We start from the raw sequence: 18,329 nt of genomic DNA on the forward strand, positions 1-18,329 counted from the left end.
TCCAAGCTCAGCTAGAGACTTCCCCTCCCCACACAGGGCAAAGTCCGCAGCAGGAGGGAAATGACTAATTGATACTCAAGAGTTAGCAGAGGTCCCCTCACAAGGGTTGGGCCACTGACAGCCCAGATAAACCCTGGATAATAATCTCTTTCTAATAGTGCCTGCCCTCAGGAGGGGCACCTGCTGCAGCCGAGCCTGTTTCCAGGGACTCAAAGGCATGTACAACCATTGCAGAACTACAAGGAAAACAATGAGGTAGGAATAACTCCTCCTTTTGTGAACTGCCCTGCCTTATCCAAGCTGAAAAGCATAGGGCGTTTTCTCTGCAGGTGTATTCATGCCTTTGATGCAATAGTAGTGCATTAGTGGTGGATTTCTACTGGACCGTCCACACATCATTCTGCTGTATTAATTATTCTATGGTGTTCTCCAATATTAGAGCATTATTGCCATCTGAAAGGGCACCTTGCACTAGAGCGCAACAAAAGCTGGACAAAAAAAAGTTACAGGATTTCTGTAGGAAGTTACAGGACATGGAAATGAAGCAGTATGTGCCCTGGTGCCTTCAAGGGGCAAACAGTAATGAAAGTGGGATCACGTCTATCTGCCAGGATGGCACCATGAGCACAAATCATCATGCATGCACAATAAAAAGGACATGTGGAGGGGGCCATAGATAGACCAGTAGAAAAGCATTTCACTGTCTATCTCAGATCCTGGGGGGTGCTTATATGGCAGAGTTTAAATTCATGGATTTCAGTGAGCTCAAATGTGCTTCGCTCCATAGCCCAATTCACCCATCACATGGACATGCTAGCTGGGACTGAAGTCCATAACATTTGGAAGGCATCAAGTTGGTGAAGGCTGCTATAGTTACTGGCTTACCATGAACAAGGATATCCTTCCTGCTTTGCTTCTCCACTAGTTGAAACAACAAACCACAATCCCTGGCTTAGTCCTATGAGGGATTACAGCTCAAACAAACCACATTCAGGAAGTCAAGAACAAACCTTGACATTACATGGTTATTTGTTTGGAGCAAAACAAACCATGACCCCTCACAGAGCTAAGCCAGGGACTGTGGTTTTTTGTTTTCTCTAGGGAGGAGAAAAGTGACAGACACCTGCACATTCATGGTAAACAATTAACTATGGTTTACCATGATGGGTGAGCACAGACTATATTGGAATGCTGCTGCTTCGTTTTTCTTAAGGCTTGAAGCGGAACTTGGTGTTTGTTCTGGCACTAGAATACACAAAGCCTCTGTCTTTTGAATGTGTACTGCATTCAAATATGTATACTGTTCCTGTAATCAACATGTAAGGCTGCCAAATTTATTACCCGTACTTGCTCCTGGTTCTCTGCTTTCAACAGCACTTTGATCTTTAGAGTTTAGCCAGTACCAATCCTCACCTCCTGTCTGTAATAAGCTTCTCATGCTGGTTTCTGCAGATCAGGTTTTTGTTAAAGAAACAATAACTCACAAGGATGGGGGGAGGGTTCCTGACATTTGACAACCCTAATTTCCTTTAGCTTTAGACATAATCTTGTTGACTTGGTTTTGAATGTTAATGTACCCAGGTGTATGCACTTGCAACCTTCATGCAACCAATGATGTTGTAGAATGTGGTTCATAGCTAGGCAGTCTTCAGTGATCCAAGTTTCTCACTTGGTCAGCTTAGGATCATTGATAGCATTCTGCCGAAGCTTCTGAGTCTCCATCCCAGAATACTTTATTTAATTTAATCTGGCATTTGGTTGATTTAATGTGGTAAGTATAATGTTCCTTTAATGTGGTAAGTATAATGCTCCAATTAAACTTCAGGCATTTACTGGGCACCCACCTGGTATCCAACATTGGCCCTTGTAATGCCCTATATTCCCATATAAACCTATCCCCTTCCACAAATGTACCAGAGCCCAATGGCAAATTCAAGTTTCTTTTTCTGACATTTCCTTCTCTCGAGCCATAATTGCAAAAGGGATTGTTGGGCTTCCACACTAACATCATTCATTTGTAGAACCTGGTCATCAAAATCAATAGATGGTCATTTCCATGTATAGAGGATCATTTAAACATTTAGTTAGTAGTGGTGAGTTGGATATTATTCAGCCATCTCAGAGAGTCTATTGAATGCAATGAGCAGGTATTGCAAATGTGTTTATCAGTCCTGGCCACAGATATTTTTATGCTTGAAGCAAAACAAGCACACACATGCACACCACATAGCTGAGAGCCTGCTCTGGACAGGAGTTCATTATTAAGAGCACTTCAGATACGAGGCAAGAAAATTGCACCCTTCCTGAAATCTACTGCCCAACGCCGACTGCTTCATGGCATTTCATAGCCCTGCCAGCTGGGCCCTGATGCCTGTGTGTGCAGGGAATGGGAACAAGGGGGGAGGGAGAGAGAGAGAGCTGGAAAGCAGGAGGGGGAGGAAGAAACAGAGAGGGCTGGAGGAGCGGCCCAGACTGGGAGGTGGGGACATCCTTGTGGCTGGCTCCCAACTCAATCCTGGGAGGGGGGGAGCATGCCTGGTGAAGATTGGCTGCCGGTTCCCCCCAAGAGGCTGCTTTGGAAACCTAGAGGGGGTGGTGCTAAACAGCCCAGAGCAGAGACTTCAACTTAATCTAGCTTCAGCTCACTCCATCCCACCGATAGTGCCAGATACAACCTTGGGGGAGAATGCTGTTGCTTGCCTAGGCGCAGGCACACCCGTTTTAAGAGGCAGGTGTTAGCTCCTTGGCTGGGCTTGGCCCAGGCAGTGCCCTCCATTCAGCTTGGCTCCCATCAGCGCTCGTGGCAACCAGAGTCCCACGTTCTCTCCCTCTCTCTCCCCTGCAGCCGAGGGAGCCCTGAGGGGAGTGTCTCTGAGCCATGATGTCACCCTGCCCATGGAATGCCCTGGGCACTGTGCTGCTGGTTGTGGTGCAGGGCTGGGCGCTGTCCGTGAGTCAGGAGTACGACTACTACAGCTGGCAATCCGACAACTTCCAGCATGGACGCTTCTACACTAAGCAGCCCCAGTGCGTGGACATCCCGGCCGACCTGCAGCTCTGCCACAACGTGGGCTACAAGCGCATGCGTCTCCCTAACCTGCTGGAACACGAATCCATGCCAGAGGTAAAGCAGCAAGCCAGCAGCTGGGTGCCCCTGCTGGCCAAGCGGTGCCATTCCGACACACAGCTTTTCCTGTGCTCCCTCTTTGCACCTGTCTGCCTGGACCGGCCCATCTACCCGTGCAGGTCGCTGTGCGAGGTGGTGCGCGACTCATGCGCTCCTGTCATGGAATCCTACGGCTTTCCTTGGCCTGAAATGCTCAACTGCAACAAGTTCCCCTTCGACAATGACCTGTGCATCGCTGTGCAGTTTGGAAACAGTCAGGCAACTCAGCCACCAGGTAACTGCATGGGGAGACTGCGATGGGGGGAAAGGACCTGTGCTAAGAGATTGTTTGGGAGGCAATGTCTCTCTTACAGAACCCCACACTCATCCTGCCCATTAGACCTTGGGTCCTAGGGTAATCCAGCTCTGCTCTCGCTGCTCCTGGCTCAGGTTATCGTTCAAAGCTCTGCTGGTATTGCAAAGTGTGCAAGAGACTGCCAGTCTATCAGGGCATAGTCCAGAAGGGTGGATGGAGCACAAAGCATGTAGGCTAGGCCCAGAATTGGAGTTTGTCCCCATGTTCATTGCTTATCCAAGCCTTTTCCTGAAATGGTAGTAGCAAGTGGCTTCAAAGCTAAAAATCATCTCTCCTTTCTCTTCATGTCCCAAGACGAGGCAGTTTCTCATTACGTTTGCTGTGAGACATTATACAGTACTTGAGGCTCTGAGAAAATATCCTGTCACAGTTGCGAAATGAGAGTTGTAAGTGGCTTTCTCAACACTCACAATATTTGTGGTGTTTATCCCCCTCCTTTCGTGAAGTTTACATAATTTCCCATTTCATTATGTTGAAATAGCATACCTCAACGATGAGCTTGATGCATATGTTGATCTTTTGATTCTTCCTGCCAGCTTGAATGCTGCTATATGGCAGGGACAGGGAACCTGTGGTCCTAAATTACAAATCCCATCATCTCTACCCATTGGCTCTGCTGAGTAGGGGCTGATGGGAGATGGAGTCCAATAACGCCTAAAGGGCCACAAGTTCCCCACCCTGCTCTATATAGGGCTTTCCTTGTCCTTGAGATACCACCTCCAAAAGTCGCTTTTCATAAGCACAAAAGCAGCAGCATCCCAACACAGGGCAAACCATCCATCTGACCATTTGCCCTGTATCTGTTCCCTTGCAGAGGCACAGCCTTCTACAATGCATACTCCCAGTGGGACAGCTTCCTATCAGTTTCTAGGACAGCCTCTGCTGAAGATTTCAAATCTGTAAAAATAATCCTTAATTGGATTAAAACCAGGTTACAGTCATGGGAATAGGGTGGGTCCTGAAAACACACTGGTAGAACCCTAATTTGGGGGGTCAGAAGCAGGTTACAGGGCTTAAAGGATGGGATGGAAGAGCAAGTGCAGCAAACACACATATCTACCTATGTGTGATCAATAGCAAATTCTTTAGCTCAGCAACCACTGGGAGGCAGTGTCCAATTGAACAGAGAACATCCAAAGAGATGTATAGCATAGGACACTTGGTAAGATTGGAAACAGGAGCCAGAATCCATGACTTCTCTATAGCTTATCCTACTAGTCAGTGGAATAGGGTACCTTACAACACCCCACTTTAAGTGCATATGGCAACCTTGTTTTGTGCACACTGGGTGAGGTGGAGGGCATCTCCCAAAATTCATGGTCACATATTTCAACACTCCTCTCCTAGTTTGATGAGCAACATTTTTCATGGATGAGTTTCCACCAGGCTCATTTTGAATTCAGGAGTATCCTTGGAGGCACAGTATATTATTTCACTCCCCAAACAAGTGGGAAATTCAGAGGAGCCTTTGCAGGATCATTTTCCTAGGAGGATCGCTGCTTGGAGGAGTGAGCAGCAGAGATTTATGGTGCGGCTGTGAAAATCTGTTTATTTACAAATGAACAGGCAGGGAACCAGGAGTAGCACAAATATTGCCTGTTAGCACAGACCTTGGAATCCAAAGTCTAGCAAGCTCCAAGCACACTTCCTGCTTCTTCCTAGTCATCACTTCCAGCATCTAACTTAACACCATCCGTTGAAAAATTGCCCTCCTAAACAACCCTGTCTCTGATCTCCAAGAAAGTCCTATGGGATTGACTCTCAAAACTGTAGGATAGCTGGCGGGGGTGGGAGACCCTGGAAAAGGGATGCAAAGTCTAAAACAGCAATAGAGCCTAAGGCAGGCATTTTAAGAACTTTATTGACTTGCTGGTTTTATGGTTGTTGTTGTTTAGTCGTTTAGTCGTGTCCGACTCTTCGTGACCCCATGGACCAGAGCACGCCAGGCACTCCTGTCTTCCACTGCCTCCCGCAGTTTAGTCAGACTCATGTTTGTAGCTTCGAAGACACTATCCAACCATCTCGTCCTCTGTCGTCCCCTTCTCCTTGTGCCCTCCATCTTTCCCAACATCAGGGTCTTTTCCAGGGAGTCTTCTCTTCTCGGTTTTATGGTTAATTTTCACAATTTTATCATTTTATAGTTTCACAACACACTGGTTAGACATTACAGGGATAAGCGATAACTTGTTGAAATGAAAATGAACGCTCACTCACCCACACCAGGTAGAATACCCTGAGCGATGGCACCCCCAAAGATTGATCATCCATACCAGATCTGGGATGCTAAGGAACACCTACCAACTTGTTATAATGACATTTCTCTGTGTGCGGCTTCAGGAGGGCGCCAGAGATGTCCTATTCTCTTCCTTGTTTCATGCCAGTATTAAATTAGTGACCCAACTTACAGACTCTCCTATCAGAGTAAGAATCTCAACATGCTCACCTATAGAGCAGATGGCTGGGTTGTGTGTCCTATAAAGTTAGGGGCAAGTTTGAAAAGGCTAAAGAAACAATGTCTTCATGCAAATGTCAGGTCACACTCACCTTTCATACTGTTAGTTTTTTGTAGCATATATATATGCTGGGGTAACTGTAGACAAAGGATGTCAGAGGTCTTGTACTTTTAATGTTGGTATAAAGCTGGGAGCCTCATAAGGGTCAGCTTCACACATTAAATACCTTTTCTACCTAACTATTAAAAGATAAAGGAGCTTTGTCCTTCTTTACATCTAGGCCAACCCTTGTCTGCTTACTCCTTCTCTCTGTTTTTCTTTCTTCTTCTCTGAAGAGAAGCAGAGTGGTGCTACATCTCATTTAACCCACCCTAGGACACAGAATAGGGACGCGGGTGGCGCTGTGGGTTAAACCACAGAGCCTAGGACTTGCCGATCAGAAGGTCGGCGGTTCGAATCCCCGTGACGGGATGAGCTCCTGTTGCTCAGTCCCTGCTTCTGCCAACCTAGCAGTTCAAAAGCACGTCAAAGTGCAAGTAGATAAATAGGTACCACTCCGGCAGGAAGGTAAACGGTGTTTCCATGCGCTGCTCTGGTTCGCCAGAAGTGGCTTAGTTATGCTGGCCACATGACCTGGAAGCTGTCTGCGGACAAACGCCGGCTTCCTCGGTCAACAAAGCGAGATGAGCGCCGCAACCCCAGAGTCGGTCACGACTGGACCTAATGGTCAGGGGTCCCTTTACCTTTACCTAGGACACAGAATGGCCCAGGGGTGGGTCCCACCATGTCCTCACGCATTCCACCAGGATGGATAGCCAAAAGAGGCTCCATAGCTTACCATGGAGCATTTCACCTGCCTGGATTAATAGTAAGCATTCCCCTCAATACATAGCTATAAGTCCAAGAAGAAGGCTGGTCCTCAGCTTCATTTATCACTGCTGTAGTCATGACATGATGACATGACCATTCTTAGCCCAGGGGATCCCCAACTGTGGCTCATGGATCATCAGAGGCCCCCAAGATTCATTCAGGTGATCCATGGCATGTTCATATTAAATGCTCACAGCAATTTTTAACTGTATTTTTTATTGCTTCTTTTATTTATTGTCTTGTAAGTTATTATACTTATTATTCCATAGAATTCAAATTGTAGCACAAGATATAAAAAAGAAGCAATACAAAATACTATACAAAACTATGCAGCGTATAGCCCAGCACATTACAATTGTTACAACAAGCAGAAAAATCATTAACTGGTCCGCCAAGACCCTCGGCAATTTTCAAGTGGTCCATGGGGAGAAACATTTGAGCATCACTGGCTTAGCCTACACTTCAGGCTATTCCCTCCAGTCAGCCCAGACCACCAGAATGTCGTTTTGCCCTTGACTGACAGGTTCGCGTCATACAACACAGAGCCTTGGTTTCCCTCATCCTCTCCCATCAAATATCTCTTTTGATTTATATCATTTTAACCCTCACGTGCGCACTTTTGGGGGGCTGGAAGATAGTAAAATTAAATGGAATGTTATTTAACTGGGGCAAATATAGGGGTTTGTATAACAGGGGAAATTAAGAGGTGGATAAAGAATCAGTTAAACGAGAAACAAATATTCCCCCTCCCCCCCCCAAAAAAAAAGAAGCCTTATCCAGCTGTTCAAAAGGCTTTCCAATAAGGATTACGGGCTTCCTGTTTGGGTGAGCCAAACTCCCAAACCTTCTGTTAGTTCAAGATACAGTACTACATGACAGGCCAAAGAAAGTTCGTGACGAGGCAGATGATCTGGGATTGAGAATAATCATTATTAGATGTGGGCTGCCCATGAGAATACAGCCAGGAAGTTGCAGGGCCAGAGCTGTGAGCAATGTCCCAAACATTTGGCAGGTGAGGACTCACTTTTTTCCCATCTTGCAGTGTCAAAGATCTGCACCCAATGCGAGATGGAGCACAAAGCAGATGGCATCATGGAGCAAATGTGTTCCAGTGACTTTGGTGAGTCATCCGTTCAAAGCAGCAGGGATTGGGGAGTCTCCGCTTGGGGCATCTGAGAGTAAAGCTGAAGCTCCGCAGAACAACTGTTGAGAATGTGTTGCAAATTCTCTACTTGCATTCCCCTATCTTCTACAACTTACTGGGATTCAAGGTTCCCTTTGAACCCCAGCCTTTGCCATCAGACCTCCAACAACCTCCAGCTTCTTTCTGGCCCAAAGCAAGGTACTGTTTTTGACCTAGAAAGCCTTACAACTCCACTCCATTGCTTAGGACAGAGCTTGCATTTTGCTGGCAGAAGGTCCCAGCATTCCAGGTAGAATGGGAAAAACCACTGTCCAAAGCTTTGAAGAGTCACTATCTACCACTGTCAATCAAGAGTGGCTAAGGCCCGTGTTGCTCCAGATATTGTTGGACTCCGTCATCCCTGATAACTAACCAAGGCTGGTGAGAGTTTGAGTCCAACATCAGAAGGGTCACGTAGTTAGTCACCCCTGGTGTGTAGACAATATTGAACTGTTAGTATGACTCAGTGCAGTGGCGTAGCGTGGGGGGTGCAGGGGGGGCCGGCCGCACCGGGCGCAACATCTGGGGTTAGGGCAAATCCATGGATTAGGGGGCGCAAATCCACAGGTTAGGGGGCGCAAATCCACGGGTTAGGGGGCGCAAATTACTTGCCTTGCCCCGGGTGCTGACAACCCACGCTACGCCACTGACTCAGTGTAAGGCAGCTTCTTATGTTTAGGAGCAGACTGAGTCCAAGGTATCTGAAGAACCACCCTCTGAACCTGCATGCTATGCAAGGCCCTTTGAGTATTTCCACACCTGGAAATTAGGGAAGAGGCCCTTTTAGGTGGAAAGACCCCGGATGTGGATTGCCTCCCCACATAGATTAGCTTGGCACAAACAATATCTTTTAGACGGTAGGCCTGTGATTAGAGTGTTGAACTAGGACCCCCAAACATCTATTTAATTGTGCAATCTTGATTTGTTCTCATTACATTATTCGGGTGGTTATGGTGGATCCCACTTTCAATAGTACCTGTGCATACAAAGTTTTTAAGGCACCTATGGTCAAAGGTCCCTTTACCTTTACCTTTTTACAGTTTACTTGCCAATCCATGAATGTCCTGTAGCTTCCTGCTGAGCTCCTGTAACTTTCCATGCTGCAAATGTTCAAATGTTGGTTGGTTTGTTTTGCACTATAGTGCAAGGTATCCCTGCAGATGGCAATAATGTGGTAATATTGGGGAAGCATTGCAGAACCATTAGTAAAGCGGAACTATGTGTGAGTGGTCCGGTCTAAACCCATAATTAATGCACAATTATTGTGCGAATGAAATGTTGCAGAAATATATAAATAAAAGTTAAGACCACCATTCTGGAGGCACGGCTCCAGATCTGAAGAAACCAAGACCATAGCTGTCAACTTTTCCCTTTTCTTGTGAGGAATCCTATTCAGAATAAGGGAATTTCCCTTTTAAAAGGGGAAACATTGACAGCTATGACCAAGATGCAAATCCCCGCTTGGCCATAGAACTCACTGGGTAACCTTAGCCTAGTCCAACTAACTTTATAGGGTTATTGTGAGGGCAGGAGGTTGTGGGGAGGGAGAGAGACATACACATGGACTTATGTTCCTAGTAGGAAACAAGGATAAACATGCAAAATAAGCAAAGAAAGCATGTCAGGCCTGCTTGTCTGTTTGCTTAAGCTATTAACTAGTTGTAACTATTTCATCAGTATTATTTCTGCTGGTGTTTTTTATATCATCTGTATTTTTTAATCTATGTTAATTTGGGCTTAATTAGGCTTAACACCATGCAGAATTCGTTCATTGCCCTGAAGACGGTTTATACTGGAAAATCAACATACACATTTTTAAAACAAATCATCATAAAAATAAAACGTGATGTGCCTCATCCCAGAAGAAAGGAGGCCGGCCTGCTACTTCAGATGATAATCCCAGAAAAACAGTTAAATGCTGAAAATAGGAGGCAAGGATCAGAGAGGTTTGTCAGATCTGTCTCCCAGCAACTCCCCTTTGAGGCATCCATCTCTTTGATGAACTCTTGGCTTCAACAGCGATGTTCCCAGTTGACCATGGCAAAGAGGGTTCAGGCTGACACAGTGTGGTTTAAAAAAAAAGTTAAAACAAAGCAGTGCAGTATCCACCCAGAAGCTCTTTTTGCTTCAGATTTCAGCATGACCAGTAAGGCAGTTTATACTGGTGCTAACAAGATATACACAGGAGAGACCCATCCAGAAAGTGGTCAGAAATCAACACCATTACCTTCTTTCCTTGACACACGTCATACAAGCTGGTTCCAGGGTAGAACACCACTTTTTCTCAACACACAAGACCAGGCAATTTGGATCATCAGCTGTTGATTATGCATCTTGGGCATGATGTGTGGGAGGCCGAGAACCACTTCACATGAGATATTTCCCCTACACATGATATGGCTGCCAGCCATCTATAGGATCCTCTTCACATAGAAAATCAGTGCATGGATACAATCACAGTGATTTCCACAATTATGCAGCGGCTGCAAAGTCCTGCTATAGTCAACAAAATTGATCCTTGAGGTAACTAACCCTGTACTTCCAAAAACAAAGCTATTAAGATATACTGCATTTTCCATACTTTTATGAAGCCAACCTACTTGCTATTGGAAATGCATTATTGGCACTATATGTATACATGCATGTGATGAGAACAGAATTTCACCTTATCCTAAACACACAGATTAAAAACAAGGACGCAAAAAAAAAATCTAAAAGCTTATAAAATAACACCAACCAATTCATAGCAATCCAAGACATATGGTTAGATTTTTATTTATTTTTAAATGGTATTTAGAACTCCTGCATAAGGAACTTCTGTACAAGAATATGTCACTGCATCTGACCAAGTTGAGAAGCATCTGGGATTCAAGGGGGTCACAGAACTTCACTAAATAATATTGATTATATTTTATTGATTGCACTGAGTTTCCCCATGTTTTTCTACATGTTGTTGCCATATGACTCTTACTACAATCGTGGATTCAGCCATCTGAAGTTTTTTAATTGCATAGGTTCTGTGCAAGGTTGTGCTTCCTAAGCTTTTAGATTGTAACCTTGTTTTCAAATCTTTTATAAGGTCAAATTCTATTATTATCACAGGCTTGCATAAATATTGCAAATGCGTTTTTTGGCCCTATAGTTATTACGTTGACATTATAGAAAGGTGGAAAATACACTACTGTGTATTATTTATTTATAGCTTTTTTAACCTTGATTTTTGTGTTGTTTATTTCTGGCATGCAGTCAGATATTTTCTTTCATTTCTGGTTTTTGTAGGAGTAGGCTGGAGCATTCATCGCTCCACTCCTGGACTAAGGACAAAAACCTGGACGACTTGCACCTGTTGAGGAACCTTACTCCAATGAACCTGTGATGGGTTTAAAAGCTTAATAGATGGTGGCTTGTCTTTTTGTCAAATACAAATCTATCATTTACAAACAAATATACTCAATAGGAAGTTGAAGAGGAATTCCATGACCTCTCATTCAGTCAGAGGAGACAAAGCAGATCCTGACAGTCTGTGTGACCCCACTCTATTACCTACTCCTCATCTCCCCTTGGTGACTTTTTTTTAACAGGGCCAAATACATAGCTGTCATATAAGTCAGTCCTCCTAATCCCTGTCCTTATGAACTCACACCCCCTCTTCTTGTTCCTTCACTTTGACTTCACCCAACTGCCTGTAAGCTCCTAACACAATCTGCTTCCCATTTACCCCTACAGTGGTGAAGATGCGCATCAAGGAGATCAAGAAAGAGAATGGGGAGAGGCGATTGGTGGCTGCGCAGAAGAAGAAAAAGCTGCTCAAAGTGGGGCCGTTGAAGCGCAAGGACACCAAGAAGCTGGTGCTGCACATGAAGAACGCAGGTGCCTGCCCCTGCCCCCAGCTTGATGACCTCAGTGGCAGCTTTCTGGTGATGGGGCGAAAGGTGGGTGGGCGGTTGCTAGTCTTGGCCATTTACCGCTGGGAGAAGAAGAATAAGGAGATGAAATTTGCTGTCAAATTCATGTTCTCCTACCCTTGTTCCATGCACTACCCCTTCTTCTATGGGGCAGACCCCCACTGAATCCCCACTCATTCCAAGAACCCTGCTCACTCTTCTTCACAGCACTCCCCACACTTTTTGGTTCCCCACTCGTAGCCCACAGAATACCCTTTTTTACATGGGCTGACCTACACAAAGCCACATACCGTTGGGAACCCATCCCTGCAACAGGACTCTTTCTTCTAAAGCACAAAGTCCATTAGGACCAGCTCCATTAAGTTCCAGATCAGAGTTCTGCCCATCTTGGAAGCTTTGGAGAACATGCAGAAATCCACCTCATTGCCAACACACCTTCACTAGAAGAATAAGTCTTAGCACCTGCAAGCAAACATCTCTTATCAATCCCAGTACACCCAAGCTCCAATAGAGGCTGAATCACACAGAATTTTAGTTGCAACCTTTAGTGGAACATTTAAGGAAAATCCCAGTCCATTCTTAATTCCTACTAGTGAGAAGCCAAAGATTTTGAAACATTATGAGCAGGGCAACCAATGCTTTCCAGTCGCAACCTTTCATTTTCATAGTGCATTGAACTACTTAGTTACAGGGATGGGAAACCTGCGGCCCACTAGATATTGTCAGACTCCAAATCCCACATTCCCAGCTAGCAAACCTAATGGGCAGGGATATTGAGTGCTGTGGTCCAGCAACATCTGGAGAGTCTAACATCCCCATCCCATCCCTGACTTAGTAGGAGTTGGCCAGGCGCAGTATGAAGCTCTAAACATCTCAGACTGCCAGACACCAGATGCGTTGTACAAGCTACAATGTCCCAACTAATACTTCACTGGACTGACAATCCCCAGTTCTGGCCTCGTCTCCTAGGTTCTGCATAGCATCTTCTCAAGCCATGTAGAACCTTAAGCAGACACTAAGCAAGGCCTCCGTAGAAGCCTCCCCCAATTTCCAGCTCGCATGACCATTGGCTACTTCTCTGGCTGGGGCTGGTGAGAGTTGTTGTCCGGGTTGCAGGAGGCTGCTGGTCTGTTATATGATTGTGATGCTTGAAGGTGGGTGACATCCCTCAACTAAAAAGTCCAGGTCTTCCGTCATGACATGGTCATTATTGCATCAGCATCTTTTGAGGCACAGATCTGTACAGCATCCTTAAACATCGTGGGGCAGATCCACCCCATAGACATCTAAAGCACATGACTTCCTCCCCCCCCCCCAAAAAATAATAATATAATCCTGGGAACTGTAGTTTGGTAAGGGGATTGGGAATTGTAGCTGTATGAGGGTGAAACAATGATTCCCATGATTATTCAGGGGAGGTCATGTGCTTTAAATGTGCACTGAATGTGCTTTGAATGTATGGTGGGGATCTGCGTGTGGCAATACCAAGCGAGGTATGAGGCAGTGACTTGGAACTGTTCCTAACACAAACACTCTGCCTGAGACCTTCATGGTCCCTTACAGAGTAATAGACATCAATTAGTCTATAGGTTTAATTATTCAAGACCATTTGTAATTGGGGATGGACGGACCACTTTGCTATATGAAGCCATTTATGTGAAGTTTCACTGAAAAATATGCCCATCACCAACTCCGCCTCCTTCCCCTCTCCATGTTTACTTGCCTATGGGCCTGTAGAAATATCATGACTATACCAAGTAGGTTAGTGCGCCAACCCCAGAGGAGCACATCAGACCTGTGCATGCACCAGTGAGGAACCAAACCACCAACTGGGCCTGCCGGGTGGCTGTGTCCACCACACAGGATGCCAGACCACCAACTGAGCCTGCCCGACAGATGGCAAACACAGGACGAATGTGTCTCCCTGGGGCCCTTCCATCTGGCAGTTTTCCAGACTCCTGAATGGTCAAGACCAGCTGGCAAGTTAATCCTGGAGCGAATATTTATAGCATCAGCACTGCCAGTTTCACCGCTCCCCACACCAGCTGTGGGGGAGTGGGGGCTGCCCAACACAAAGCAAGCTGTAGGAACTGAGTCTGGCTCCCACACACAGAAGGGTTTTTCACTGGGGTTCATTCCCAGCCAAAGTTTGCTGAGGAAGAGAGGGTGGTAGCTGAGGAGCTCTTGAAAGAACCTCTCTTCCACTCAGGGAATCCTCCGCCCTCAGATTTTCCAGATGAGCTGCTTTGCAAATCATACAGCATGTCACACACACAACTTACTATTGAGTTCATGGTTTTTGGCCACAACTGCGTGTCATGACTCACTTTTCCCTGCGCACTACTGAGAGGATGTTGTTGAAGATTCAAGCACCAGTTCGATCGGTTTTTGTACACTGAAGTGGTGGTGGTCGGGTGTTGCCATCTTGTCCTTTGCCTCAAACCGCTAAGTGTCTTTGGCTAGCCTTGCCTTTTGTCATAGCAAACTTGCCGTCCTGCTGGAGGGTGCTGAGGGAAAACGACTGGGCTGGTAATGTCTCACACACAGTCCCCTCAAAAATGTGAGCTATTTTGTTCCCCCTAGGACTTCAATCCCCTTCAGATTGTGAACTGGGATATATTTACAAGCTAGGCCATTCCCCACTCTTCTTACATTTTGATTTATATGGCCTGCACATCACTTGGACACTGACAGATTCTCATGGCACCTGACAGCTTCAGAGCCATCATTGCTTGACTTCAGGGGAAGAATGCAAACACCGCTAGCTCCGTAAATACCCTTCTGTGACTTACAAAAGGAACACTTTCCACTTCTTTGAATCAGATCATAGAGAGGGATTAACAGTGCATTTACTTTTGTCCAAGAATTCCATGCTACATCCAATTAGCAAATTAGGTAGAAAATAAAGTGCCCACCTGATCAACATTCACATGGGACTAGTCCTCAAGGCCTTAGCAACCTGAAACATTTACTGACCCAGGTCCACTGAGCAGGAGCATCCCTAGCTTGGGGTTGCTTTTGTTCACAGAGCAGTCTTTTATTAAAAATACCATTCCTGGGGATGCAGTCATCTGCATTCAATTTTCTTCACTGAAAATGCCATTTTAAGCTATTAAATTTGGTCCATTTTTTTAAAAAAAGAAAACAGGTCTTCCATCTTCTATCCTGTCCAATATACACTCTAATAAATCCCATAGAACTTATCCTGATCACCATCTTGCCTGCTTGGTTTTGCCACCATTTTGCTGAAATTTTCATTGACCCTCGTTTCATCTCGGGAACATGCATGCAGATCTTAAGACAACTCTTGCTCTTGCTGTGTTCTCTATCATTCAGGATTTTTTCATTATTTTTATTAATTCCAAGTCTTTCATTTAAAAAGTGTTCCAGCTTCATTTTATGAGGTGCTTTTTAAAAAAAATAATAAATGAATCTTACACAAAACGAAGCTGGAGCACTCATGTTGTGGCATCTGCATAGCATTTCTAGCTCAGCCAAGTATTCATAAAATATTTATTTTCAGCTTATGGCAGATCCAAATTCAAAATTAATTCCCATTGATATCATAACTAACTTGCCCCATTGATTTCAGTGGGAATTAGGTCTGGCCCAGCCCCAATGTTTTGAGTCATATGCTGTATTCATGCTGCATTTATTTCATGTCAAGGTCATCAGGGACACTGAATTCTGGCATCATTGTTGTGTTTAGAGTACTGCCATTATCATTCTGGTAACGGCAGGCTTTAATCATGAATGTAGCACTCCATTTTCAGTTCCCCTAATCAACAGATAATCAATGAGAAAGCTAAGCAAGTTCTTCTGCCTCAAATTTGCTTGCAAAAGCCAACTTATACATTCCACTCATTTGACTTTTATCTCAACATTATTATTTATGGATACTTGTGGATTTTTTAAAAAGGCACTGGGTTTATCAAATTAATATTAATTTTTTTCAGAAGCATCCTTCATAATTTAATTTGAAATGACACTTCTTTTTGATGCAGAAATACTAATAAGCCACAGGAAATTACCTGCAACTTTAGCGTCTGATTTCATTGCAGCACTAAACTCCCCTCTTCACTTCCCTCACTGCCATGTCCATACTGGCCCTGTTCAGAGTTCCCCCACAGCAGCACAGTGGTTCTTGGGTCTAGCTTGCAGCACTGCCACTTCCTTACATCTGCGACCACACGGCAATAAATAGAACAAAAGCTTTTGCATTATCTTAGCGGGAGAGTCTGCCAAGATCTCTCAATATACCGGAAGCTGCATATTGAGCCACAGCCGCTGCACTCTTTATCATATGCTCAGTTCTGTATGAAGACCGCCATCCAGCGAAGCTTAAAATGTCACACTGCGCTAACAGTACAGGAAATTTTAAGAAATACTGTTTATTGAGCGAGTATTGGGAGTACCATCTCCACAATGTAGTATTTTGGACCCGAGTTGGGTTTTTTGTACTGCTTAAAGAACTATTTCAGCTGTTTTTACTGTATGTCTGTGAACTGCCTTGAGATACATGTAAGAAGCAACTTATAAAGTTAATACTACAGCTGCACCAGGTAGGCTAATTGCTCCTGAGGAATCATCCTGCTCATGAGTGTTTACCAACCAGCTGAAGACCAAGTTCACCAGTTGCAGGAGGGTGGCTTCTCAGTTGTGCAAGAGCGAACGAGCTGCTAGCATCCTGCCATGTGGCGCTTTGTCCTCTTGCACATTTCCAACCTTATGACGGGGAGGTGGCAGCCACATGCTATGACCAGGCAACATGGAGGACCAGCTCTCCGTGTGGCTGCACTTTGTAACTCTACAAGGAGCCGCCGTACCAAAATATAAAATAAAACAAGTCATCCCAATCCGTGTTATACCTGTGTAAAATGCCGCCGAGATCTGGCCTTTGGGAGTAAGCTATAGAATCTCAAGCCTTGCTGTAAGTACCAGAAGGGAACCGAGGAGGATGCGATTCTAAACACAGGGAACATTGTGTGAACTTTAGCTAACAAGGCAGCCTTGTTCTTTCTTTCTATAATCCTTTCTCCTCATTCATTGTACCCGTGACAGAACCTGACCTTTTCCCTAAGGTTATTTCCAAGAGCAGCGACTGTGTTCGTTTGCCAAGGATGGTTTATTTCATACTAGAATTCAAATAAATCATCAGTGACATTTCAGCCCCAGATTCAAGCACCAGCAAGCTGTGACATGGCACTGAGGAGTCTGCCCATGCTTTTTCCTGCTAAGATGGTTGAGGGGAAAGCAGAGGCTACACCACAACTCAGTATTCAAAACCATCTGCAAGAGAATGTTGTTTTAACCTCCTTTTACAGATTACCTGAAATAAGCACCATAGTTCCCTACAGGTTCTCTACTTACGCATAAAACCAACCAGCAAGCAGTACAGAGTGAAGGATCTGTCAATTTCATTCTCCCCGTTTCTCTTTTTTCCTATCTTATATTCAGTTCTTCGCATTGCAGCTATTTGCAATTTTTTAAAATCCTCATGAAAATTTATCAGCCTTTTAGCGCACACTTCTCTCAATAGACGTGTTGTTATATGCAATTTTGACTTATGTACACATTTTTGCAAGCAATTTCCCCTAACATAATTTTGTATGCTATTTTCACAAATAACTTCATTTTTCACACACACACACAAATATGTGCATTTCTGTAAACATTGCTTGGCTGGAGAACTGCATCACAAAATTTGGCTAAGTGTGAATTTCAAAGGATCGCTGTCTTTCAGTTCATGAATTGTTTTGGAAAGTGTGGATTTGATACCATTTGACTTCAGATACATATGGAACTGAACTCCTCTTCCATCCCTAGCAAGTGGGAAGAAAGTGAGCCAAGGCCCATCACTCACACGGAGGGTGAACATCTGATGTGGGGAGACCCCTGAACTTGCAGAGCCTTCCTGCACAATTTTAAAGCTATTTAAGCTACCAGCCATCATATCTCTTAGTGATTAATTCCAGGAGCTGTATTCTGTATCATGTGAAAAAGTACCTTTTGTTTGGCCTGAATCCATTTCCAGTCTGGTTTTGTATCTTGTGTGTGTTCGTGCCCCCCACCCCCAATTAAAAATGCTTCACCCCAAAGAGCTGGAAAATGAGTCGCCATGCACTCCCAGTACACCTCCCCACTTACTGTGGTCCAGTTTGCAACATCAGTCCATCTTTACACATTGTACGGGAACTAGGCCAACATCCATGCCTCCTCTACAGCTCTCCATCCCACCTGCCTCAATAGACTATAGCCTCTATTTCTCAAAACACAGTGGTCTGCTCCAGTCTCCCTTCTTCTGCCCTGCTGCCCCCAGATGCCTTGTTTAATTTGCTCCATCTAGCACCCCCAGATTTGATTATTTCACCTTGCAGATACACTCCTAAGGCTCCGCAGCAAGCTTTATGCATAACTAGGACCCCTGTTGCCCATT

At 44.8% G+C, this 18,329-nt stretch overlaps 1 protein-coding gene across 2 annotated transcripts; it reads left to right on the forward strand.

The window, feature by feature from the left end:
* Positions 1 to 149: 149 nt before the first annotated feature.
* On the forward strand, positions 150 to 13,181 carry SFRP5 (secreted frizzled related protein 5). 2 transcript variants are annotated; one of them, XM_083615286.1, is made up of 4 exons: positions 150 to 255; positions 2,846 to 3,401; positions 7,848 to 7,925; positions 11,715 to 13,181. In XM_083615286.1, the coding sequence occupies exons 2-4, from the start codon at positions 2,879 to 2,881 to the stop codon at positions 12,056 to 12,058; spliced, it is 945 nt and encodes a 314-aa protein (XP_083471412.1). In that variant the 5' UTR covers positions 150 to 255; positions 2,846 to 2,878; the 3' UTR covers positions 12,059 to 13,181. The 2 variants fall into 2 exon arrangements, with proteins under 2 accessions (XP_083471412.1, XP_083471411.1); XM_083615285.1 differs by lacking the exon at positions 150 to 255 and having other exon boundaries at positions 2,533 to 3,401.
* The last annotated feature ends 5,148 nt before the right edge of the window (positions 13,182 to 18,329 follow it).

Source organism: Podarcis filfolensis, assembly GCF_964270895.1.
Source record: "Podarcis filfolensis genome assembly, chromosome: 5".
NCBI lineage: Eukaryota > Metazoa > Chordata > Lepidosauria > Squamata > Lacertidae > Podarcis > Podarcis filfolensis.